Source organism: Apteryx rowi, unplaced genomic scaffold, assembly GCF_003343035.1.
Source record: "Apteryx rowi isolate R43461 unplaced genomic scaffold, aptRow1 scaffold_275, whole genome shotgun sequence".
Lineage (NCBI taxonomy): Eukaryota > Metazoa > Chordata > Aves > Apterygiformes > Apterygidae > Apteryx > Apteryx rowi.
This window is the reverse complement of record NW_020449141.1, coordinates 248,531-274,717: the sequence shown is the minus strand read 5'-3', so window position 1 is coordinate 274,717 and position 26,187 is coordinate 248,531. Positions and strand designations below refer to the sequence as shown.

General features: G+C 40.2%; 1 protein-coding gene across 10 annotated transcripts in view; it reads left to right on the top strand.

Moving 5' to 3' along the window:
• TNRC6C (trinucleotide repeat containing 6C) overlaps nt 1-25,759 on the top strand; it is a 90,875-nt gene extending 65,116 nt beyond the window's left edge. For 6 of the 10 annotated variants that reach the window (XM_026068550.1, XM_026068548.1, XM_026068544.1 and 3 more), the window contains 13 exons: nt 5,714-5,863; nt 7,198-7,344; nt 7,801-7,920; nt 9,329-9,412; nt 9,725-9,956; nt 11,484-11,651; nt 12,975-13,166; nt 13,321-13,464; nt 16,352-16,468; nt 18,980-19,174; nt 20,541-20,611; nt 21,352-21,491; nt 23,293-25,759. In XM_026068550.1, the coding sequence (XP_025924335.1) occupies nt 5,714-5,863; nt 7,198-7,344; nt 7,801-7,920; nt 9,329-9,412; nt 9,725-9,956; nt 11,484-11,651; nt 12,975-13,166; nt 13,321-13,464; nt 16,352-16,468; nt 18,980-19,174; nt 20,541-20,611; nt 21,352-21,491; nt 23,293-23,677 (2,145 nt within the window). In that variant the 3' untranslated portion in view covers nt 23,678-25,759. Of the gene's footprint in view, nt 1-5,713; nt 5,864-7,197; nt 7,345-7,800; nt 7,921-9,328; nt 9,413-9,724; nt 9,957-11,483; nt 11,652-12,974; nt 13,167-13,320; nt 13,465-16,351; nt 16,469-18,979; nt 19,175-20,540; nt 20,612-21,351; nt 21,492-22,375; nt 23,196-23,292 lie in introns of those variants that run through there. The other 4 variants (XM_026068553.1, XM_026068545.1, XM_026068552.1 and 1 more) reach the window with 3 other exon arrangements.
• The last annotated feature ends 428 nt before the right edge of the window (nt 25,760-26,187 follow it).

The window sequence follows — 26,187 nt, the reverse complement described above, 5'->3', positions numbered from 1 at the left end:
TAGAAACTTCAGGGACCCTGAATAATGGTTATTTTCCTGGTCCTCCACCCTGTGTTTTCTTGTAGCCTTAACTCTAGTGCTCTGTTTAAAATTATGGTCCTAGGTGTGATAGGTTCCCAGGTACTGTGGTCAGAAAATTAGCGTGGTTTTTCAGATCCAGGTGCTATGCTAGAGCAGCTGGTAAGCACTGACCTTTTAATGGCAGCTGTTACTACTTCTGCTGTCTTTGCAGTTTAGACAGTTAGCTGCGTTTTTGTTCTGGTACAATGCAGACTGTAAACAAGTTGATTTGATTTAAAAACAAATGTATGATACACTGTTACAGCTTATTTATATTAATAAGAAAAAATGAGTGCATGTTTAAGATTTGCTTTAGAGGGTCCTTACATAGCAAAAGTTGTGATAGTTCAAATGCTGTCACAGTGCTTCTTAATGTAGTATCGTGGCAGTTTCCTCCATATATGAATATATTAGAAATACGCTTTTCTGCTTATGAGGGAGTAACACTTTGTTCTCTCAGGGCTCCCTACTCATGTTATGGTGATATCGTGTCTTTTATATTGTCCTTTCTTAAACCAGACTGAGCTGATTATATATTTTCAGCATGTCAGACACAGCCTAGCTCTTCTTTCTTCTTTTTCTCTTCCTGCCACCATAAAGTTCATCATTTATTCTTAACTATGGCCAATCTATTTGTTTATGGCAAACCTGAATGAATATGTTAATTGAAGGATCCCTCTCGATGAAGGGCACAAGACTAGTGCGTGTATGCCAATTAACCTTTTCTTTTCTAGTATAACAATATCTTGAGCAGTAACATTATTGCCAAAGAGAGAGGTTCATTATATGCAGCATAACGCATAATTATGGAAACATATGTTAAACATAAGTATTGAAAAGGGAGTACTAAAATCATTCATATTCATACAGCTAGTAAAATCTGTCAGTCTAGGCATAATCTGTCACAATGACTTTCTTATAACGAAGGAAATAACTGTGATTCCAAACTTTATTTGTTAGCTATCACAGTGTTGAGCAACTTGCTAAGTGGATTAAACAAATGTAGTCTCTACTCTAAGAAGAGGGGATTTTTCTAGAGATTTTCTTTCCATATTTCCATCTCATGCTGTTAGAGCAGCTCCTCTTCTTCAAAACTTTTTTTGCCCTTTTGAGGTACTATTTCAGAGCGTGAACCTGGAGCTGCCTCGCTTCCCGATTAGGTCATCCTTCTCTGTGGTCGGTGAACAAGCTGTCTGCCACAGCTGCACGAAGCATCCGAGCCAACATTCCTGACTTTACCTATTGTCTTACGAAGTCACTATCCTTTTATTTGGCTTTGCTGAGTCTTCAGTAAGTTATGTAAAATTCCTCATGTTGGTGAACTTGAAAGCTAGGCTGGTGTGCTCATTGCTACCTCTGTCTCATCTCTCAGCTCACTTCAGTTGAGTCTCAGTGCTGTTTCTGCTGCATTTTCTTTGAAGGATAAAATCAGCACTCATTTATTCAGATAAAGAAGTTGCACAGATTGGTCTGTGCAACTAAATGTCTCCTTTGAATTTCTGCCTGGACTTGTTCTTCAACGCTTGCCGCACGTATTCTTTACTCTGTGTCACATTGAGTTAATCTTTGGCACTCAGTGCTTTGTTAATTGTATTATTTTTCAGGATGTTATCTTGCCCTGTAGCACCATAAAAGGAGAAGGGAGAAAATCCAATGGCTTCAAGAAAATACAGATCCAGCCTAGCAGTACCCTGAGACATGATCTTAGCCACGTTATCTTTTACTTGGAGTCAAGCATGCTGTACTTAGGTGTCAGGTTTGCCTGAAGATGCTACCTGATGTCTTCTGGAGCCATCAAATTTGTAAAAACAAACAAACAGAAAAAAAGAGAAAAATGTAAGATTTTTCTGGAAGCCCAGAGTGCTTCAAAGAATCTTTTCCTGATGCACAGGAGTTAGGGTTGGGACCCACTCCTGAGTGTTAGGACTCGAGTTTGGTGTGTATTCTCCTTGTACCTGTTGAGCATTCTTCTAAGCTCAGAAGAAATGTGTGGTTGTTTGATGGTGATCAGAACTGACCACCCCTCTATTGAAAATTCTGAACCATAAAAAGGTTTCATTTAACTTTTTTAGCACAATTAGTTGCTAATGTTGAATTCTGGACCATTGAAAAGATGTGATATATTTATCAAAGTGCCAAAAACAGAGCAGAGAGAAAAAATATCAGCTCCCCTTCCTGCTCTCCTCTCCCTTTGCTTTTTTATCCTTTCTCTCATATTGCCAACTTTGGGTCCTGTCTTACCTTTGCCCCGATGCTGCTTCCAGCCTGTCTTCCAAATTCTGGAGCACATAGGAGACTGTATGAAATTCTCCCCTTACAAATTAAGCCTCCTTTTCAATATTATCTTATTCGCTGACCAGCTCTTCTTCCCTGTTGGTGATAAATACAGGCCTACAAGTCTTGATGCGTGTTGGCTGCAATCAGGTTCTTCCAGTTCTTCAGTTCTTCAGTCTTCTTCAGTTCTTCCTAGCTGACTAGACTGTTTCCTCTTTTTAATACAAATATTATGGGGATTTTTTCAACCTTATCCTTCCCAGTTGTCCCTAGTGAGTGTGATAGCTTTTTGTCTTTGGGGTAATGAATAGGATATTTCATCGTTAAGCAGAAACACTTTTTGAGGCTTTGCACTTACATGATGATCAGTAGATTTTTAAGTTAGATTTTCATTTTCTTCTTTGTTCCTCCATCTCTGCTTCCTATGATCCCGTGATTGTTTCTTTTTATGTTGTCAAATTTTGAAACATCTTTCAAGTTCTTCTGTTTCCAAAAATAGAAATACTGGTGATAAACCCATCTCCAAATATTACACCTCTTGCAAGTTTCTTATGCCTGTACATAACTTCTGTCAGGTTTGAAGGAATCCTATTTTGCGGTGAAATTTTATTTCTTTAGCTTCCTTCTTTGAAAGAGGATTTCTTTTCGGTTTTCAAAAGTTAACTTGTGGTTTCTACTACTTTTGTAATTGACTTTGTGTAAAGACCTTTGGCACATTCTGCAGTCTGGCATCCATCTGTTGGGCTGTTTTGATTCATGAAGTGACAGTTGTTGGCAAGTGACTGCCAAAGTGTTCAGGAATCCTGTGCTAAATTGTCTGTATCTCACAGGGATAAAAAACATTGAGTAATGCAGCTTGCATTCTGTAATATTTGGTACATGGGACTCTTGTAGGACACTTTCCAAAGCCTTAAAAATAATGTATCGTTAAGCACCATTATTGTGCTTTGCATTGGATAAGTGTAGAAGGAAACGCTGCCCCTGTAGGATTTTACAGCTGCGTCAAATCCTTTCAAAAAATTAAATTCTGTGCTGGATTTAGCATGATTTTGGCAATGCCAGTGTTAGAGGTTTGTTTACTTGTTTAACCTGAGGGTTAAATATGTAACAAAATCACTGGAAAGATTTGGACTGGACAAGTTAGGTAGAACAGATTATTCTTCAGGTAATGGATACCGCATAAAGAAACTGGAAAATACGGGGTTACAGATGATTGTATCGACAGTAAAGACTTCACCCATCCTAGGTTGAGGCTGATGAGTCCTTCCTGTTGACCGACCAAAATACTGTATGTGAAACGAAGTGATTTCAGTCCCATGTGTCAGAGCACAGATGTGTGCGGCGCAGTTGGCACCCTTATGAGCAGTTCAAATTAAAAAATTAGAACCAAGTGAATGGCGGCAATTATAAACTTGCTGTGTTATAAACTGGCTCCAAAAGACGTCTGCTGGAGTTGAGCTCAGGCGCGCGCTCTTGAGCAAGCCGGCCTTGCAGCCAAGCAGAGTGCTGCCGTTTGGGAAACTGGAAACCTGCATCTCCAGTGCGGCTTCTCTTTCATCTTCCTGAGCACTGGATAATTCTAAAATGAAAAAAAAAAAAAAAAGAATGACATGGGAATGCATTAGCGATATTTGAGTCAACTGGGAGATTACATTAGTCTTTCGTGACCGATACTGGTGCCTGCGTAGGAAACAGTGGCACCCGAGCGAAAGAGCGCACCAGAAATGATTTTCGCTTTAAAGGGGGAAGGATCAAATTGTAAACATATGTCCGTGATGTAAGGAGAAATCCTTGAACCTGTTACTGTCATGCAAGCTGCAGTTGTTTGCAGAGTGTGACTGATGTCCAGCAGCATGTAAAATATCTTGAGCCGAAAGGCCTTGGGGATATCATTAGAAAATGTCAGCGTCCCCCTCAGGGTAGCTGGATCCCCTGCCAAGCGTCACCGTGCCTGATCGTACAGAAGCTTTTCCTTTGCATCTAAGGATAGCCCTTGAGAACGTATTTCTTCAGGGTTAACTTAGAACGCAACATTTACGGAGAGTGCTTAGTGCGTTAGGTCATTTGTTTGGGTATCTGGTTAGAGGACTGGTGTGGTTTTTTATTTTTAACAAAAGATGTTTTTCAGTATCTCGCAGTCTTCTGGGAGGTTGGGTTTATCAGCTGAAATAACCTAGCTCCTCAGCTATAAAAAAGCCTCTCTCTGGCAGTGAAGATATTGCCTTAAAAATATCTGTCCAGCATGAGGCAAATTAAAGATTTTTTTTCCCCTGCGTGGTTTTGGAGCTGTACTCGGTGCATAGCGTTGTTTGATCATGCTTGCTGCAGGCTTCTCAGTCATCAAAGCCCCGTCTGACACACAAGTCAGTACCCCACTGTAATAATGGCTAGATTTATACCGGTTTCACTGGGGGTTATGTGATTTCTTTTATTTTCTGACTCACTGTTTGCCCCCCGCGGGGGCTGCCTTCTGCGCACCGTGTCCATGTTCAACCGTGGGTCCTTACAGCTGGTTGATGAGAGAGGGGGGACTCCTCATCGACTGCTATAATCTAGGCTCTTCCTGGGGAGGACAGGCTGGGGGAGGATGAGGCAGTGTCTTAACCACCTTCTTAAAAAGCCTGTACAGGCAACATAATAATTATTGCTTTTAAAGAGTTTTGTGCTCTATGGATGCATCGGAGAGTAACATTTCATAGTGGATATTAGTCAGCGCTACATGAATATTCAAACAGGCGCATGTGTCTGGTTTAGAAAAAGGGGAGTCATGCAAAAATGCTTTTTTAAGAGTGGAGCTATGATTTGGAACCAAATGCAGACTAGTGTCAAATAAGCTTGTCTGTCCTTTCCCAAGTTTTGCGTTAGCAAAAGCGGTATGTCGTGTGTTTGTGCTCCGCTTCGGAGCATATGCCAAACTACCAGCAGACTTCCTTGAAACGTGCTGGGCCTCTTCCCTTTCCACCTTTAAACCTGGTGGTGAAGCAGAAGTACGAGGGAGGAGGAGAGGGCTGCATGTTGGCTCTGCGATAGGTTGCTTCTACTTTCTGTACTTGCTTTACGTTACGGACCCCAAATTTGAGACGTAGAGTCCCTCCCCGCCTTCTGGAGAGGTGGCTGAGGGGCAACGGGCATTTGTGGCTTAAGCGCGACAACGTAAAGAAAAACAGTACCTTAATCCTGTTTCTCTTTTTCTTCTTCCTTCACCCCATACTTTTCATTCCCTATTATTCATACCTCTTTTTTTTGTTTTTTTCTTTTTTTTTTTAACATTTTTATCTTTTTGTTCCTCCACGCCCTTTTGTCTTTTCATGGGAAACTGTTTTGTGCGCTGTCCGCTCCTGGGCGCCGCACACAGCTCACCCTTTGTTTCTCCAATCAGGATGGCGGCCTAGTGGAAGAGCCCACTACTTCACCATTTTTGCCTTCACCAAGCCTGAAGCTCCCCCTTTCAAACAGTGCACTCCCTAATCAGACCCTGGGCGGGATTGCCTCAGGGCTGGGCATGCAAAACTTGAATTCTTCTAGACAGGTAAGGCTGCTCGCAGAGACCCCAACTTGCCTTTCAGCTCTCGGGGGCTCCCGGCTAGCGCCAGGCACTTGCCCCTTTGGAAGCGGTGGCTCAGAGTGAAAATGAGGACACGATCTTTGTTCGCGGGGGGGAAAAAAAGAACAGTGGAGAAACGACCTGCCGTGTAAACGTTTGGCTTTATAGGATGGAAAACAAGTGCTTAGGTGCAATTAGCCTCCTAATTACGTGCATCCGTTGAGAAGAGACTGTAGTGTTACGGATTTATACTACTGAACCCCGTATAGCCCTGCCGTGATTGATGTGAGCTTTCTTTTTTGGAGGCGTTAATGATTGTCGCAGAGTTAGTTTAAGACAGAGGCGCTGCTCTAGTTCGTCTCTCCTGGCTGTCACGGTTATGCGGCGATGAGATGGCTGAGAAGCGATGGGTCTTTTTGTTCCTATCGTAACTGTCGCGGCAGCTCATGGCTTTGACAGGTGGGAAGAAAGCAGCCGTGCTCCTAGCACCTCTGGTCACCCAGAACATTGCGGCAGGAGGGATGTGCTGTCCCCGTGATAGAGCACGCTGAAAGGGAATGAAGGGGAAAGGAGATGGAAGGGAAGATTCCTAAACTCTAAGAGACAGAGACTGATTCATAAACACTAAGAGGTCATAAACTCGTGTTGATTATGAAAAGGTTRGTTTTGTCATAAAATCGAAATACCAGCAAAGATAGGAAAAAGCAACACAGAAGAGCTCTATGTATCATTCCGCTGTGGCTTTGATTACCTATATTCTTTTTAGATTAATTTAAATGTAGTGAAGTTCTTGGAACCACTTTTCTTGAGGCAATACTTGTCCAGCACTTGCATATCTTTGAGAAGCGGAGACAGCACTAATATTATGCCCATTATCAGTGGCTTTGTAAAATGACCGTGTACAAGAACAGCTTAGATAATTTAATATTTAGGATGCTGTGGGTTTAATGACTTCATTCTCCTACCCCTTCCCACGTCAGCACAAAGACATTTGGCAAGTACTTTTCGTTGTTCATCGTGTGACCCTCTAGGGTCGTGCATACTTATAATGGAAATCCTCAGCTTCAACTGCCTTCTACGCAGACATCTGCACAAAGTTTTGGCAGGTTTGGGATGCTGTGGGTATACAGTGATCTTTGGCACGCCCGATTCTAAACCTGATAGTCAATAAAGCTTCCTGCAGAACAGTCTGCATATACTGCTTTCTTTATTCGTGCCTGTCATAAGCACTGAGGATGAAGGCTGCGCAGATAAGTAACTTCCAGGCTGTATGTTGGATGGTGCACTTAAATGCCAATGTCTTTCTTGTCCTGTTGTAGATACCGAGTGGCAATCTGGGTATGTTTGGCAATAGCGGAGCAGCACAAGCCAGGACCATGCAACAGCCGCAGCAACCGCCAGTGCAACCTCTTAATTCATCCCAGCCTAGTCTTCGTGCTCAAGTGCCTCAGTTTCTATCCCCTCAGGTTAGATGAAACTTCCTCTTTTGTGTTTTCCCTTTTTCCTGGAGTTTCCCTATATGCTTTCTCTTCTCCTCTGTATTTGTTCTGTCATGCTCTTGACTCTGCAGCCGCTGTTTCCTTGCTGTTTCTGTGCTGATTTACTAGCTCACAAGCATGTTACAGGGGCAGGATGTTCTCATATGTTGTCTGGGTATGCAGATTCTCTCCTTCCTTTTTTTGCAGCAAGCAGTATTTTTAGGGAGCTGAGGGATTTGTTCTCTGCTTTTTTCTGTAATGGACATTTGGCTATGGTTATTAAGATTTGTATTATAGCCTCTTGTTAATTTTTCGATAGTTCATGTACAAACTCTGAGAACAGTAGTGTTATTCAGCTGATGTCTTGTGACTCTTATTTATGGTTTACACAGTTGTCGGTGTGAACAGTGAATATACAGTATTTAATACACCTCTCATTTCTAGGTTCAAGCACAGCTTTTGCAGTTTGCAGCAAAAAACATTGGTCTCAACCCTGCACTATTAACCTCGCCAATTAATCCTCAGCATATGACGATGTTGAACCAGCTCTATCAGCTGCAGCTGGTAAGTTAAAAGACGTGGTAAATAAGTTCTAAATCAGAACTGAAGGCATGAAGATAACATAGGAGAACTGCTAACTAAATTCATAAATGGAAGTGACAGATCTTTAAAACAAGTCAGATGGTGTTTTGTTTGGTAGAGTTTCTTTTTAAAGAAACAAAATCATGTTTTCTACCTCAGGCTTTATAAATAGTCATTTGTAGAATATTTATCCATTAAAACTAATCAGTGGAATCCAAAAGTCAGTTGTAGTCGTGCTGGTGTGAGTAAGACAGTATATCCTCAAACAGCACTAATCTGTATATTAAACACCAACATATCTAACTGACCGACCAACTGTGAAACTTGTCTACTCTGTCACAACATAACAAGAGAGAAATCTTGGCAGCCTTAGTCACCCGAGTTACCTGAAGAACTTCATTCGGTTGCCTTAATAAATAGTAAAGTGTGGGATAAATTTCTTGCGATAATGGAATCACATCATGTGCTAAGAGATACTTGCTTTTGAAATGCTGTGTACTTCTGCTAGATTTAGAAGTAAAATGATTGATAAATATGCAATTAGATTTTATGATTTTTTTTTATCAAAACTGATATATCTTGCTAACAGTATGGCAGTATTTGCTAGGGTTGAATATAAGATTATTGTGGATGACAAACTACCTTAGTTGCTAATGTCACCGTGATAGTTGTTGAAGCCTTCTGTTAGTGTTTGTTACCACTACTCATTTCTGATCTGCTTTCCCAGTTTTGAGGAGAACGGTGTTGGTCTCATACCATGGTGATAATTAGGTGGTACACAGCTACTTGAGAAATACCTATGCAGAGCTCAACTTGCATTTTAAATTCAAGTGATCCAGAGGAAGAATACCTTGAAAAAAGACTTTACTGCCCAATTAACCGCATTGAAATTGTGAAATTTTTCTGGAGTAAGGCAACATTTAATGTAAATAAGCTTGTTATTGCTACTCTATTGATTTAATTTTTGTTTTTATTTTAAACTGATTAAATGCAATGTTTTGTCAGAACTCAACATGACCAAAACAAAACAACATAATACTATAGAAATACAATGAATACTAATAGTTGTAACCCCGTTCTTTTTTTTGCTTCTTATCTTACAAATTATTTGTAAAAAATCTGGTTGCTATCTTTAATGAGCAGTCATTGCTGACAAACTTACTCATCAGTAGTTTCATTGTCCTGTTTGGTTTTAGAAAAAAATCTCTGGACTTAAACACATTTTATAATACATTTGTTACAAGATTGTTGCTTTTGCTTCATTAACAGTTTTCAGAAAACTCCAAGAGTTGGGTCTTTTCTGTTTCATAATTTACAAGAGCAGTTCAAGCAAGCATGTTAGGCTTGTTGCATATGGTCAGACCTCTGACCTCTCATTCCCATCTTGTAGGCGTACCAACGTTTACAAATCCAGCAGCAGATGTTACAGGCTCAGCGTAATGTTTCCGGACCCATGAGACAACAGGAGCAGCAAGTAGGTGTAACTGCTAACCCAATTTCACCGTTAGAGTTTGATTTCAGAAGCAGTAAGAGATTGTACTGTGTTGCACCAAACCAGCTAAAGTGTCCTTAGAAACAATAACCTAGTGCGTGGTTTGAATAATGAAAAGGACTAGGATAATAATGATAATAATAATTGGAATAAAGCTGTTCAGCTCTTAGTTCAGTCCATTTTTATTTGTAAAGAGAGATCTGTGCTGTTATTTCAATGTGAAAAGTGGCACAAGAAGTCTAGTGACCTTTTGTTCCACCGTGCACTTATTCATCCTTTTTCTTTTGTTGCCAGGTTGCACGTACAATCAATAACATGCAGCAGCAGATCCAGCAGCACCAGCGCCAGCTGGCCCAGGCCCTGCTTATGAAGCAGCAGCCTCCCCCTCCACATCTATCTTTGCACCCCTCTGCAGGCAAATCAGCCATGGATAGCTTTTCACCCCATCCCCAGGCTCCCGGCCTACCTGACCTGCAGACCAAAGAGCAACAGTCTTCACCGAACACCTTTGCTCCTTACCCTCTCGGTGAGTGCCCTTCATTAAAGCCATTCGGTATTGAAAAGGCAGAGAGAGTGTATTTCTTTCTTTCCGTGTCTAACTACTTTGCTATGTAGTATAATAAATCAAGAAATACAAGAGTTATGTTTATTAAATAACATCAAAATGATTAAAATCATAGTGGTACATGTCTATCTAGTAGCTGTACAAGTGAACCATACTTGCTCACCTACGCTCTGCCTCTGAAGAARGAGAGTAGTGCAAGTGATTAGATGTTTCAAAAACGTGACTGGTGAAGAAAAATGAAATTCTTTGGTCTTTGGAGTCTAAAGAGAAAACTCAGGAYACATGCAGCAGTCTTCAGAAATTTAAATAATAGCTTCAAAGAAATCTTGCATGTCTGCTGTGGCTGAAGCAAGAGGTAATAAACTTTTGTTGCATCGAAGGAGATCTAGTTGAAGATGAAGGATCACTTATTTACTCTAAGGAAAGAGTGCTGGAATAAATTGCGTGGGAAGGCTCTGAAATCTTCATCACTGGTCATTTGTGGTAGGTTAGACAGAGATCTGTCAGGTATGATTTCAATATAATTGAYCCGACTTTGAGACAGGTTGAACAGAGTAACTTGTTTTCTAGGATTGTGTRGTGTATGCCGTAGACTTCACTTACAACATAGGGGAATTCATATAATGTCTTTGTGCCATTCTTTATGCTCTGTACAATAGAATTGTCAAGCTTTATCTGCCATAGAGCTGTTAAAAAGGTAACTCTGACTGCTATGGGGAGCTGTTATAGCAGGAGTGCCAGAAGGCAAAAGAATTTATGAATTAAGGGGCCAAGACTAAGAATTTCTTACCGTATTTCAGCTGTCTGTGATCTACTAATGCTCACGATTATATATCTAAAAGGATCCAAGTTCATATCGTGGAAGCATGTCAAAATTCTTCCCTAAATATCATGTATATGTTAAATGAAAGCATAGTCTGGGTGATTTTATTCTCTATATTCAAGTATATACCCAAATAGTATAATACCTACTCTGATGAATAACAGCTGATTTGCTGTATGACTGGTTAGTTAATCCCTTTGGGTTTTTTTTTAATGTTGCAAGCAAAATAAAATGATCTGCAAGATAAAGGTGTGCCRGTAAGACTTTAGGAATACTTTGGTTTAGCAATGAAACGCTGCAAATTCTTCACTAGTTTAAACTTTGCATTCCAGTGCGTTCTTACAGAATGCCTTYTCTGGGACAACTGAAGAGACTGAAAGTAGAAATACTGGCAGCATTAAAATATATTTGTATTTGGTGTTTTTTCTTCCTTTTAGCAACGTCTTAATATATTCTGAATTCATTGGAGTTGTATTGTAAATTGGTTTTCCCACAAAAACAAAAAATTCTGACGGCAGACTGAAAATGTAAATTGCTACACATATATAAAAATATTTGAAAATCAATGTTTAATAATACCTTTAGCTGGATTTTCAAGCGCAAAAGCTTAAATTTTTTCAATCTGMCAGTATATTATGTATATCTAATGACCTCTTTCACCTTAGCTGGACTGAACCCGAACATGAATGTAAATAACATGGACATTACTGGTGGTTTGTCAGTGAAGGACACTTCTCAGTCCCAGTCTCGCCTTCCTCAGTGGACACACCCCAACTCAATGGATAATCTGTCTAGTGCTGCTTCTTCGCTTGACCAGAACTCCAGCAAGCACGGTATGTCACATTTAACCTCTGTGTCCGTTTAGCTTTCTAAGACTTGAATCACATTGGAATTGTAATTTTATTTCAGTTTTTTTTTTCTTTACACCTTGATAAATGATTGCTACAAAGCACCCTTTCAGGCTGTAATATTTTTAAAATGGTTTCTGTAGTCACACTGAACAGTAGGCAGAAATTCTTGGAGTTCTGTCACTCCCTTTGTGCAAAACTTTTTTCGTTTGGTGAATTTTCTTGCTCAGAAAATGGGATTTCAAGTGAAACAAACCATTGGTGCTGGCAGTGTATGCAGTAACTTGCACGAGCTTCCCCTTACTCCAGATCTGCGTATCCTTGTTCTAAAAAACTTTACATTGGCTTTCTCTCACATTTTTTCTAATACATCTCAATCAAGACCTCATCAACCTTTCACAGCCAGTCATGTACAAAGGCATGATGGATTATATAATACATATAAAAATACATATATATATATATATATATATATATACTTTGGGAGGTAGGAACACAAACTTCATAGTCTTCCAGAAGTGATTGCTGATCTGTTGTGCTGTTAGTCTTTTTTTCTTTCCTGGCCAGGATGAGCTGCTTGAGGAAAAACAAACAAAAAAACCACCACACACACACACAAACCCACCTTGTTTCTGAAGATTTTCCTGACATTAGTTTAGAAAAGCTTTAAAAAATATGCTTTTAAATGCATTTARCACCTTTATCCCTATCAGCATCCAATACCCTGCGTCATTTTTTTCCTCGTTCTTTTAGAACAGGATGCTCCATGAACTTTACTGTATCCTGTTTTTTATTATTARCAGCACAAAGTATTTTACTTAGCAATGTTTTTTTCTCCTGCAAATAGTTGTACCGCTTATGCCAAATKGCTGTTTAATAATTTGTAAGAACATAAGAATGGCCATTTCAAGTCAGCCGCCCCACCAATAATGAATGTCTAAGGGAAGATGAGAGCAGGGCATGCCTACAGTGATATTTCTTAATATGCTGTCTCAGCAAGTTCCTGTTTACAGTCATAGTAATGATTTGAATTACTTACTGTCTTTTTGGCAGTGAACTAATCTGAATTTCTTCAGCTAACTTGAAAGCCTAGATTAATGTACCAGTGGTATACCCCACAGTTGTAATTCCTAGTAAGGCTGTGGAAGCTGTTAAGCCTTGCATGCTGTGTTTACTTTKCTTTTTTTTTTTTTTAAGCTTTGAAATAAAGAAAAAAGAGCATAATAATCAAATATAGGTTCAGAGGAAACTCAATATTGAAAATCAATCCCACTCCTAAACAAAGCCTTTCCATTTCATTCATTGCAGGTGCTATCCCTGGAGGTTTAAGTATTGGTCCTCCGGGAAAGTCCTCCATTGATGACTCTTACGGCCGGTATGATCTGATCCAAAACAGTGAGTCGCCAGCCAGTCCACCTGTAGCTGTTCCTCACAGCTGGTCACGTGCCAAAACCGATAGTGATAAAATTTCCAATGGCTCCAGCATAAACTGGCCACCAGGTAACCAAACACAAAGCTTTCATGTTAAACTCAGGTCCTTAAAAACTATTGTTGGTTTTATTTACTGAGCCCTCTTACCTTCTGATACACAAGAAGAAATTGGAATGAAGAATTATGACCTTATATACTGTTGGGTTTATTATTTTTGCAACAGAATTTCATCCAGGAGTGCCATGGAAAGGACTGCAGAACATTGATCCTGAAAATGACCCTGATGTTACTCCTGGAAGCGTTCCGACTGGGCCCACCATAAACACCACCATACAGGATGTTAATCGCTATCTTCTCAAGAGTGGAGGTAAACACACATACTACTTTCACATCTGTGTTTACTTCCTTTTTCTTCTTTTCAAAAAAGTTGACTTCGTATATTACAGTTATGCTATATTTTTGCATGTAATCCTGATCTGATAATGCTTCCGCTGCTGAACTTGCACTGAAAATCCAGAAATGGGGGACTACAAAGTTCCTGTTTTTTCCACGGGAATATGAATATTTTTGTATTGGGAAAGGCTATGAGATTTAATATAAACTTTCATGGTCACTGGAAGTTCTCCTACCCTGTATAATTCCTGACACTTTGTTTTGCACAAGATTTTGCTCCCCATACTGACCAATTTCTTACCCTATATGAAATATTCATCAAGTCATAATACTTAAGTTCCACAGTTGTTGCTGAGGCAGCAAGCTGCTGTCACACGCAATTGGTGCCTCATTAAAAGCTCAAACAGGAAAAGGAATTGGACCCGTGTTAACCCCAAAACCCTCAAAGAAAAGACAAAAGGGAATTAACTTGTAAACTAGTATTTCCCAACACCGTTTCCCTTTCTTTTGTCCCAGTAGTGTTTAGTCCAGAATGAAAAGGGTGTTCTCAAAAATGGTAAACCAGTAGGGCAATGCTGCTTACCAGCTAGATGCACTGAGAGTGGCTCAAAGGAAAGATGCCTTGGTTTAATTGTGGTCAGTATGGCACCGGAGGCAAGTTATCTGAAGAAAAGTGTCTGTTAGAGCACTGTAGTATGCACGGGAGGTTTCTAATCAAGTTGTCAGAGGACTTGTCAAGATGAAAAACGTGGATTTTGTTATAGTAGTTACGTGCGTGATATCAGCACAGCTTAAAAATCAGAATTGTCTTTGAAACTGGTTTCCAGCTCTGAACTTGTTAACTCAGGTGAAAGGATCTGAAACCTGAGGGAAAGGAGGCATGGGTTTTCATCACCTGGAATAATGTTGAGTTATGTGTCTCACCAGCTATGAAACTGCCAGGAAAGGAATCTTTATTTAAGCTGAAACATCAAGTATTTATGTGCATGGGTAATGATAAATTAACTTTTAATGACCCCAACGTACTTTCAGTTGCAGGCAACCTGAAACGTTTGAAGTAATCTTTGCAGTGCTAAATAGAAAAGTACAAAAGTATAATTCAGCCAAAGCTGAGATCAGATGCATCTAAGAAATGCTCCCTTTAGGCCAAAAATGTAGCATTGCAGAGCTACACCTGTATGTTAGATGATAACTACTGCAGGTCTTATTTCTTTATAGAAGGAAAATGCACATTAGCTCTGTTGGTATATAATCTATCTATGGAGTGAAGAAATAATTAAACTCCTTACAGAATGTTGGTATAGATGACCTTCGCAGAAGTAAATAGGCCTCCAAAAGACAAAGCAGTCACTGTTGGGGTCCATAATAGGCTTCCTTTCCTCATCAGCTTTTTATCTTTTTAATGTAAATAATATAATTTTAATTAAAGTGTCTTTGCTGAATCAGTTTCTAGATGCGTGTATGGTCTAGGTGTTTGCTTTGCATAAAATCCTCTGCATTCTTGGAAGCATCCCTTCATATGAGATGGGGGCTGTCGTGGCCTGCTGCCAGCTTTGAACATTGCACATCCTGCAGCGCAAAGTTTGTATTAATGGAGCTGAAATCCTCCCACAGTGGTGTATGGCGTCCTTGCGCTGTACACTATACACAAAACCTAAGCTTGGGTTTGGGTTTGATTTGCCCTGAGGGCTAACGAAGCTTTCCAGGATCATCTGCTACAAGCTAAAAGTCTTAGTCAAACGAAATCAGAATTGTTTTCAGCACCGTGAGCAATGATCCCCTGAACGTGGTACAGGTCCGTTACCCCCGGGCTTCCAGAGAGCTGTCTGCGTAGGGAGTAGATTATGGCCGGAGAAGGCCTCGACATATAGTTATTTTGCTTGAGACTGATGTCTGTTTTGGTGTGTCCTGTGGGGCCCAGTAAGTCTGGATAAGGTAAAGTTTGGCTGGTTTCTGCTCCAGCTGAACGTGTAGCCCGTGTTGTTTATTGAGCTCTGAGGGATGAGATTGTCCTTTTACATCCTCCCTTCTCCCTCAGTACATCACTCTGTCTTTTTCCAAAGAACTTGCCTGTTTTTATTAGTCAGTTAAAGATGTTTCAGTATCACTGTATATCTAAGTATGTCAGTAATGATAAGTCACCTGAGATATACACTTAATTTTTGTTGGTGGCTAGAGAGAATGCTTCCAGCTCTTCTGGTCTTTATAATGAAGATATTTTGTTTTATGTTCAGTTTCTTTCATTTGCTGCCAGTAAGGAAATTGTATGTATGCTTAGATAGATCCTCAGATTGTAAATGATTTACCAAGATGGTTTCAGGCTATTTCCTTTAATGTTACTAGTTTGGGAACAGATTGCTAAAATATATCCTTGCTTTACCATAAGTCTGCAAAAAAATAAAGATTTTTGTGGGCATTAGAATGTAGAAGTGCTTACCTCAAGTAATTTAGGACAAATATCTGTGGTAAGAGGTTAGTTTATCATCTACATTTATGCTCATCTACAGTTGCCATTGCTCGAGTCAGCTGGTAAAGCACCTTTATAAATAACGCCTGTTCCTTGAGACTAAACAGTTTAACTCTGATATTTTAGTCGTGCATATTAAAGGAAATGCAGGATTTGTCTTCTGCGCAGGCACTAATACATTTGCCACTGTGGCAGCTTTCTTTTCTTTTCCACTAAAGACTTCTGCTTCACTTTATCATGCTTTCTATAACATTTCATTCCTAGACTTCAGAGACCAGGCTGATTAAGGAAAATAAACTTGCATGGTTTGTATTTGCACATAATAGATTTGCTTATGTCACACCAAACATCATTATGCCCATCTTTCTTAGTTGCTTCTTTGCTGGTTCTGCAGGGTCATCCCCAACATCATCTCAGAATGCCACGCTGCCTTCATCGAGTGCCTGGCCGCTTAGTGCCTCCGGCTACAGTAGCTCTTTCAGCAGCATTGCATCCGCACCTAGCATTGCAGGTACGAAAAATGGCCTTTCTACTTCCCCGTTCCTCTGCATTCTGAGAAAAGGCCCTAGAAAGTGCTCCTTCCCAGTTGTTACACTAGTGCTACTATAGACACAAATACATTTTTTGTAGTCTTGGGGTAGGTAGGCAGTTCCTGGCAGCTCATCGGTGGTGAGCACTGTATGGTATGCCTGGAAAGGTGCTAAGGAAAAATGTGTTTATTCCGCATGGTGCCGCATGCTGACGCTGTGGGTTGACATCTAGAGCTCTTAATGATGGTTTCCATTGCAACTTTGAGGAGGTATGTTCTATTCTGTAGGACCTCAGTAGTAACACTATTATTAGGCCCTTCCAGTAAGAGCTGATCTGAAATTATTGTTAATAAATTCACTTTTAAAAGTGAACCGTCTCTGACTTGGGAAAAAGTTTAGTGGTACCTCAAGGAGGTACTCTGTTTGTGGAGGGGGTTTGTTTGTTTGCTTGCTTTTTTGCTTTAGAAGGCTTCCTAAAGAACAGATTTATTTTGCTGGTGTGTCCTCCTAGTTAAGTAGCTTAAACACATGTTTAAATGTCTTTAAATAGTCAATCCAAAGCCTGATGCACCCGTATATGCCTGAGCTTGCAGATGGTCTAGATAATATGTGACTTGACCCATTCTTTTTAATGAGCTGTTAATTCTGAAGCATCTCTCTCTGCAAGTCGCAGAAACTTTGGTTGCTAACTGGCTACCTAAATATCTAATTTGTCCCATTATAAAAATGTGCAGGGGCTGTTGTATGGATTGTATTGTCAGTTTTGTATTTAATCAAAGAAAACCCTCCACTTTGAAAAAATGAAGCTGCAACCTCCAGGTCAAACTGCAGAATGCACTTCATTCTCTCCAAAAACAAAAAGCTTTTGTTTGAAATGTTTTACTCCAACGAAAGCAAAGAAAATGAAAGCGGTGGCTTGCTTTTCTTCTGCTATGCATTTCTGCTTTATTTGCTTTTTTTTTTTTTTGCAATCTCATCTAATCTTTGTGTTAACCCCATGAGAAGCAGTGGCATAGCAACATCTAATCTGTGGTAATGTGCACGTATCATGCATTGAATTGCAAGCTGGGCTGCTCTGTGAGTTCTAAAAATTAGGCTTCCTCCCTCCCCTGCCCCCCTTTTTTCTCCTGTTAGTATCTCAGTCATCATTGTTAAATGCTTTTTGTTACTACAGTTTGCAGAAAGACGGGAGACCGGTTGCCCTCTCACTCAAATTATTATAATTCAATATAAAATCATTGAGTTTAGATGATGTAAATAGATAAATAGATGCAATTTTTGAGTGTGTGCCTGTATAACTGAGGCCATGATTTGGCGATTGGTAAATTAGGCTCTAGGGCTGCTAATAAAAACTCTGTGGCTAACTGCAAAGCACTGATTTTAAGCTTACTCTGCTGATTCAAATCTGGTTGTAAAAAATTTCACGAGTCCGTTTTGCATCTTGGATTTGGTCGGACCAAGTCCTTCCTGCAGCCAACAGAAAAGCATTGAGCCAGCGTAAACACAGTGTCAGAGTATCTGCTGTGGCAGAAGGTGCAGTGCTGCGACCATCGCAGTCCCTTCTGGTCACACGCGTGCTGCTGGCGTTAGTGACGGTGGGAACGTGCTATGACAAGGCAATTGGACTCTCTACTTTCAGAGCATGTGTTGTTACAAGGAAGAAAGGGATGTGCAAGCCCAAAGGTGAAGTATTTCAAAGGGTTTTGATTCAGTATTTGTAAAGTGACTCAATTTTGTGTGCAGCTCTGAATGCTAAATTGTACTTTTTATTCTCAAGTTTGTCTCTTATTTTATAAAGCTCTGATTTGACAGGAAGCGTACGTAGTCAAAGAATTAAAATACCAATTGGAGAAATAACAGACTGAACAGTAAAAATTTACAAAGGTTGACAGATTGGGATGTGGTCTACTCTGCTGAAGACTTCAGGTTTTCAGAGAAAACTTGAAAAAAGTTTGTCTGTCACTTTCAATATTCAGAAATATTTTGTTCTATGTTTGATCTTTAGAATTTTAATACTATATCAGAACAGTCACATGTACTAGTTACTTTATATTAGGTAAAATGAGTTGTGTACAAAAAGTGGTTAAATTCTGTTCAACCTGTGAGAGAGAGAATTTTTGAAGTTTCATTTTAGTTTTGGTGAAATTAGATTTCAAATACTTAAGTCTATTCTCTGGTCTTTTTTCTGGTAACTGGTCTTTTATGACAAAGAAAAATAGTAGGAGGTAGAAAAAGGGGACTGTATAATAAATGGAGCAGGTATTATTAGATTGAGTAAATACTAAATTATTTGAAAATGTAAATACTAGTATAAGTAAGTTCAATGTGAATAGGGTTTATGTCACCGATTTGCTGCAGAGCGCTATTCCATTTCTCTCCTGCAAAGATGGAGAAACACGGTTGATGCAGAAGCTTGAAGATTACCCATCCTGTTTAGTTTAACCCTTGTTGCTAACTAACAATACACACGTTTATTTTTTTTTCTGTTGCAGGTAAATTGTCAGACATCAAGTCGACATGGTCCTCTGGCCCAATCTCTCACACGCAAGCCTCTCTATCCCATGAACTATGGAAGGTACCCAGAAACACTACTGCTCCTACAAGACCACCTCCAGGCTTAACAAACACCAAGCCATCATCTACTTGGGGTGCCAGTCCACTGGGTTGGACCAGCTCTTACTCCTCCGGTACTTCCGACTTCTGTATTTTATACTAATGCAGTGCCTTCGTTTTGTACTTGTTCACTTTTATTCTCTGTGTTAGAGTGGGGAGACACCCCAAAGTTTTGTATCAGGCTGCAAGCGCTTGAGGTGCGATACAAGCAGAGTGCATCTGTTTTCGGGATGGAGCACACGTTTGTTTGTTTTACCTAGGATAGGTTGTAAATGAAAGTGTCATCAGTCAGGCGATCGTATTAGTAATTTTACCAATGAATTACCAAATAATTTCACTCCAACTAGGATTTTTTTTTCATTTTCTTAATTTTTAAAAATACCTTTTGGATACGTTTGGGGTTTTTTGCGGTGTGACCTACGAGTGCCCACAAGGCTGCAAACTGAGTGCATCAACCCATGGAATTAGACATGGAGTGCACTTCAGGAGCATGGATGTGAAGCATTTAGTACCTGAGGACATTGCAGGGCTCTCAGGGAATGTCTTAACTTTTTTGTGCAGTCTCTTTTTTTAGGTGTGATTCTTCTGTTTAATTACAAGTTAGGGAAATTCTGAATATGGCTATATAAATACAGACCATCTTTGTTTACAAAGTATTGGCTGCTCCAAAATAAATGTGATACATATTTTATCAAGCTGACTCTTCTAGTAATCTGCCCTCAGTGAGCTGGGAATTGAATGTTCTTCCCTGTCGTTGCCATTTGTTTTGTGTCTGCTTTTTTTCATCAAAACCCCACCTGGTGGGCAGATAGTGCTGGTGCCAGGATCCTCTCTGGAGCCCGAGTGTGGTCGCCCACGTGACTAGAGAAGTACTGCGGTTTTTCACATGCCACTAGTAAATGTCAAGCCTGTTCACTTTCTCATTGTAAAACACCAGGCTGAAGTTGGAAAAGCAGGTTTTGCCGGTTGTATCCTAGTAGCTTTAATCAGAACGTTGTCAGTGCAGAAGTATCTGTTTTGAAAATGTCATATACAGTAATGTATCACTGGCAGGACAGCAGAATGCTGCAGTGCTGTAAAAATCTTTAATAGCAAGCAGCAATCGCAGCTTGGACATCTGAATAGCTTTTAAAACATTTCTTCCAGTTTAATTCTACTGTAACCTGCAGATAGAGTTTGTGGCAGTGACGTACCTGCATCCACTTGTTTTCTGATAGCTATTGTGGGAATGTGAAAAATGCCACAGATCTTGTAAGTGTAACAGAAGTACTTTTCATTCGGCAACCTTTTATTCCAGAGAAGACAATAAATCAGGATGTGGGTAAACTGTTGTTAAATTTGTTTTCAGTAGCCATTACACTTCCTACTATGTTGCAGTTCCAGGTAAGTTGCAAGGCACTCTCCATATCATGGTAAAAAGTTTTGTTTGCAATTTTGTAGGTTCTGCATGGAGTACTGACAGCTCAGGAAGAACAAGCAGCTGGCTGGTTCTTCGAAACCTCACCCCCCAGGTAAGTACCCTTAAATGTAGCTAGTTACGAAAAGAAACCTGTCATATTTAAGAAATGGTGGGAAGAATGCTTATCAATGCTTATCAGCCTTGGTCATTTAGTTTATTTGAAAGGAAAACACATTATTCTGCATTTGTTATGAGTGTCTGTCTTCTTCAGGGAATCTGTAAAGCTTTTRCAGAGTGAATCAAATATGAACTTTAAGAGTATGTAATTAGTCATTCATTGTACGCTAATTATGCATGTGTGTAAGTTTGGAAGTGAATGATATCTTAAGGTAGATTCAGAGATTTAAATCTGCATTTCCTGTGGATTTTTTATTTTTCTCTTAAGTCTGTCAAATCCTCTAGTCCTCCCCATGGTATCATTCATTCATAAGGAGGAACATAAGCCCAAAAGCATTGAATGTAGACATCTAAAAGGATCTAGGAGAATTTTTTAGTTATATTTATGAACAATTTGTTTTTCCTTTGACTTATCTGTAGACTTTTAATGATAAATATAACTAATATCACCTAAGCTGGGAAGTTTTGTGCACTAGACTATAGAGAAGTCTTGAAAAGACAGGACGTCTCTCTTCTATCAAGACTATCAGTCTATAACTAAAATGATCTTGTAGAATGATCTTTTTTTTTCTTTTAGGTGTACTTCTTCTTTACTTTTAGAATGGTTTGGTTAGCAAGTGTTGCAAGTAAAATCACAAAAATACAAATAACCATTTTTCCTTGTTCTCTTACCAGATTGATGGTTCCACACTGCGGACACTGTGTTTGCAACATGGCCCTCTAATAACATTCCACCTGAACCTGACACAAGGGAACGCTGTGGTCCGATACAGTTCCAAGGAAGAAGCAGCCAAGGCCCAAAAGTCTCTGCATATGTACGTTTCTGCCCTGTCTTTCCTTTGTTACGAAGCCAGTTTTATCTCAGAACCGATTTTCTTAAGCATCTGTTTGCTGGGATTCAGAACTGATCACTAGGTAGGTTAGTCTGAATTTGGAAATTACCTAATGAGAGAGCTGCACAGAGGAATAAAGTAATTGCAGGCTGAATACACGTATGCTACTGAATGAGAAGTCATTACAAGAATAGGTATTCGCCATTAATAATGTGCTCAGTAAGGATCTGTCACCTCTAAGACTTCTGCAGCAAGGATCTTGATTTCCTTAGCAATCTAGACATTCCAGGCCACTAAAATGGGGAAGTTTAACTTAATTTTATATGAAAAGGAATAGCACGATTGGTATAGTATGGTTTGATTGTAATAAATTTATGTGGCCACTGCTTTTAATTTCAGTATTCTTCAGAATTTGTTTGAAATCAATTACTGACATCATAGAAATAGGAAAGGATATTTTTTGCTGATGGCTTCCAAACAAGAGGCTGCAGTCAGGGGATGAGGGCCAGAGCCCCCTCAAACATCGTCGGTGCTTGCTTTCAAACAAGTTTTTATTTCAACAAAAATGTAGTTGTTAATATATATGTTTGGGGTTTCATGCCATGCAGTGGTGAGACTGAACTAGACAATCTGGTGGACAGTGTCAGGTAGCTTTATCGTCCATTCGTTTTTGGATGCTCTTGGGTTGCAAAACAAATGCTAGAAGAAAATAAAAGCTAGATTCTTGGAACAGGACTGCACCCATTCCGTTAGTCATGCAGCTGCTCTTGTGATACAGACGCAGAGAAATTAATTTTAAACATCCTGTTAGAGAAAAGTGAGGTTTCAAGAAATGAAAAAAAGTGAAAAAACCTTCAACTTTGCAGGATGAGTGGTGAGTTGCATTGAAGCAAGAACCAATTTTCAGAGAACAGCTATCGGAAAGATGTTCCTAACCCAGCCAGGTGGTTTCAAGTRTATCTTTAAATAAAAATGGGAATAAAGGATACAAAAGAGCGTGAAAATGCAGAAAAGAGTAATATAACTGTACCTTGAAAAGTTACTGTTAAACATTCCTTGCGATGGGATAGGATTTTAAAAGGTATGAAGGTGTGCTTGTTTATTATGTTTGAAAAAGAAGGGTTAGAGGTCTTCTGAAAATATTTTAAAAGGAAAAAAAATTATACACTTCAGGATTGTAAGCATGCTTTGCTCCATTGTATGATACAGTACTGGATCTGTAGCCTTTATTTTTTAGCAAAGCCAAGTGCCATAATTACCACAGGTCCCATTGCCCAGTGCTCAGAAATAATAAAAGCTTCAGAAATAACKTTTTTATGCAAAAGTAAAAGTGAGAAAGGGGGAGATGTTATTAGGCGCTCGAGCGTAGACTTGGAATCGGAATTTCAGCCTTTTGCTGTACCTAGAAAATTACCACCGAGTATGGTGGCTTCATACATCTTGGGTTGAGAGGTGTCCGAATTTTACCTTCCAAAGCACCAGACAGACAGACAAAAAAAATCTTATTCTTGTGGTTGGGTGATTTTAACATATGCAGCAAGTTGTTGAATCCATTGCAGGATTTAAGCACTACAGTATATTCAGGGAGGGCAAGCCGAGGCGCAGCGACGAGGCTTTTGAAAGCGCGGCGCGGCGAATCGGCGGTTACGCGTTGCCGGCAGCGACGGTCCGGCCCGGAGCGCGGTCGCTCTCGGAGGAGGCGCTCCGCAGCCGCGCGTCGTCTCTTCGCCTGCGGGCGCCGCCCGGAGCGCTCACCTTCCCTTTCTCCCGCCCTTTCCGCTAGGTGCGTCCTGGGAAACACTACCATCCTGGCCGAGTTCGCCGGCGAGGACGAGGTGAACCGCTTCCTGGCGCAGGGGCAGCCGCTGCCGCCCACCTCCGGCTGGCAGTCGGGCGGCGGCGGCGGCGCTCAGGGCCGCCTGGGCTCCGGCGGCGGTGGCGGCGGCGGCGGCCACGGGCTGGTGCGCGGCGACGGCGGCGGCGGCGGCCACTGGCCRGCGGCCTGCCTGGGCGGCAAGGGCGGCAGCGACCTGCTGTGGGGCGGCGTGCCGCAGTACTCGAGCAGCCTCTGGGGCCCGCCCAGCGCCGACGACGGCCGCGTGATCGGCAGCCCCACGCCGCTGAACACGCTCCTGCCGGGGGACCTGCTCAGCGGTGAGTCCATCTAGGCGAGCAGGAGCCGCGCGACCGAAGTTACAATCAGCAGCACTAAAGGGAAAAAAACGAAGCGGAACGGCAGCAGCAGCGATAAAAAACCGTAACCCTTTCCAGGCCCGGGCTCGGCGAAGAATCCAGCTTTAACCGATCAGACTGGCAGCCCTTTTTTTTAGTACCTCTGTCCGATATCGACGATGAGACTGCAGAAGCCCTTGTGAACTGTTAAGGCAACAGTATGGGCTCCTTTTGGTCAGTGTCCCGTGCTAATGACAGGTTTTATTTTCCTTTTTTTTTTTTTCCCACGGCTTTTTGTTTCGTTTTGGTTTTTTTTTTTTGGTTGTTGTCGTTTCACGTTGTCTTTTTACGTTCGTACGGTGATATTTTACAAACCAAGTATAAAAGCTGCTTAGAATAGGTCTATCATGAAGGGCACTTTTCAGAATTTGGGCTGGAAAGGGTTATTTTGTCGACACGGGATGGGGAGGGGTGGGGGGAAAGAAAGCCTATTTAAAAATGAGCCTGTGACTATTATGCACATTACCGGAGGCGGACCCAGTAATCAGAAAGGGTGAAGTGTGATATTTAGCGGTGGTACCGGAGAGGAAGGAGTCCGAACGGGAACTCCTGACTGTACAGGTTGGACGGGGCGGGCGGGAGGGGGGGGATCGGGGTATCTCTGTGTCCACTACTCCCATGGATCTGCCTATGCACATTACCCTCGTTTCATTACTTTTTTTTTTTCCATGTCATTTTTTTTAATCCCAAAAATCGAAAAAGTTTAAAAAAACAAAAAAAAACACACAAAAAAAMCCCCCCCACACACAAAAAAAAACATATCAAACATGCAAATACTTGAATCCAGCAGGCCAATAACAAAATGTGAACACTTTCTAAGTCTAATTATTACACTTCCAGGTTGGCATCAGTACACAAAAAACAGGCTCTAAGAATTTTTTTTTTTTTTTTTAAGTTCAGACTATACGTTTTGTTGGGACAGACGCGTGTGTGTGCGTGTGCTTGTGCGTGCGTTCGTGTGCGTGTGTGCGCGCGCCCGTGTGTGACTTAACTCAAAAGTGTGAATTTTTATTTTTTTTTCCTTTTATTCAGTATATGCTTTTTATTTGCTCATTGGTCAAATGTTTAATTGTTATTAGCTTCTAACTTTGCACTGAGTGTCCGCAGCCCTTCTTGTAGCTAATCCTATGATGTTAAAAAGAAAAAAGAAAAAAAAAAAAAGAAACAAACTGATAGAAGGGGCCGGCGACAATTCACGTGTAAATGTTTACTCAAGGACTCTTATCGCATTTTAAAAATTACAGTGTGTATCTCTGGAGAATAATATGTRTATCTACCTTTAGCGGCTTTTTATTGTGGACTAATGCAAGAAAATTATTACCGGAGTATTGCACCGTTTTTTCCATTCGGAATATAAAGTTTAAAAAAAAAAATACTCTTGTTGAACTGTGGCCATAGATAATTGTAAAGAGTGGATAGTTCCCTTGCAAGCAGGAACAGAAACAAGCACTTGGACATAGGTTTTGACTGCTTTTGGAGGAGCCAGGAGTTTTGGCTCCCACCTGTTTACAGACCTTTTTTTCTCCTTCAAACTTTAACATAAAAAAAGGAATTAAAAAAGAAAAAAAAAGAAGAAAAAAAAAAAAGACTTCCATCGTAAAGAAAACTATTTTCAGAATGAAGATATGCTACTTCAGAGCTCTGGGATTGAACAGTGTTGTTGTATTATTCTTTTCTTTGGCCATTGCTGTGTACTATTTTTGTTGTTGTTTTCCTCCTCTTCGTCAAAGTGGCGAAAACTTTGTGATCACTATCTTGCACATGGTGGAAGATGTCTCAGGAAAGCCGGGTTTCCCGAGGAGCAACTCCACACCATTTCATGTATTTTTAAAACCCAACTCCTAGCACTGAAGATATTATTAAAAAACAAAATAAAAAAAAGACAGTAAGAAAGAAGAAAATACCTAATCTAATGTGTAGCAGTTACATATTTACCAAATAATGGACTCAAAAGAAATAGATGTTTGAAGAGTGCTTTATATATTAAAAAATTGCTTTATGTTTAAAAAAAAAAAAAAGATCAATGTTTTGATTGTTTTGAAAGGAAGAAAGACAATGGAATAACATACGCTTCGAGTATGTTTTAAAAAATTATATGAACATTGTGCTCCCTGCCTGCTTGGATCAGGAAACTTGTGCATTACATTTTTTTTTTTTTTTGGAAGATTAGCTTTTTAATGGTTTTATCAGATTTAAAGGGTCCTGCAAGATTGCAAATTAACAAAAGCTGGTTTTATAGAGGATCATGAACTATGCACAAACTGGGTTCAAGACTTGTTTTTTTTTTTTTCTCAAGTTTTAGTAGTGTATTTAGCTGAATAACCTTTCCTCAGAGTAATTGCATCTCATTGCCATTACACGCCTCCTACATATATATTTTATATATATATATACACACACACACTCTTATATAAAATATGTATGTGTGTATGTGCGTGTTTACATA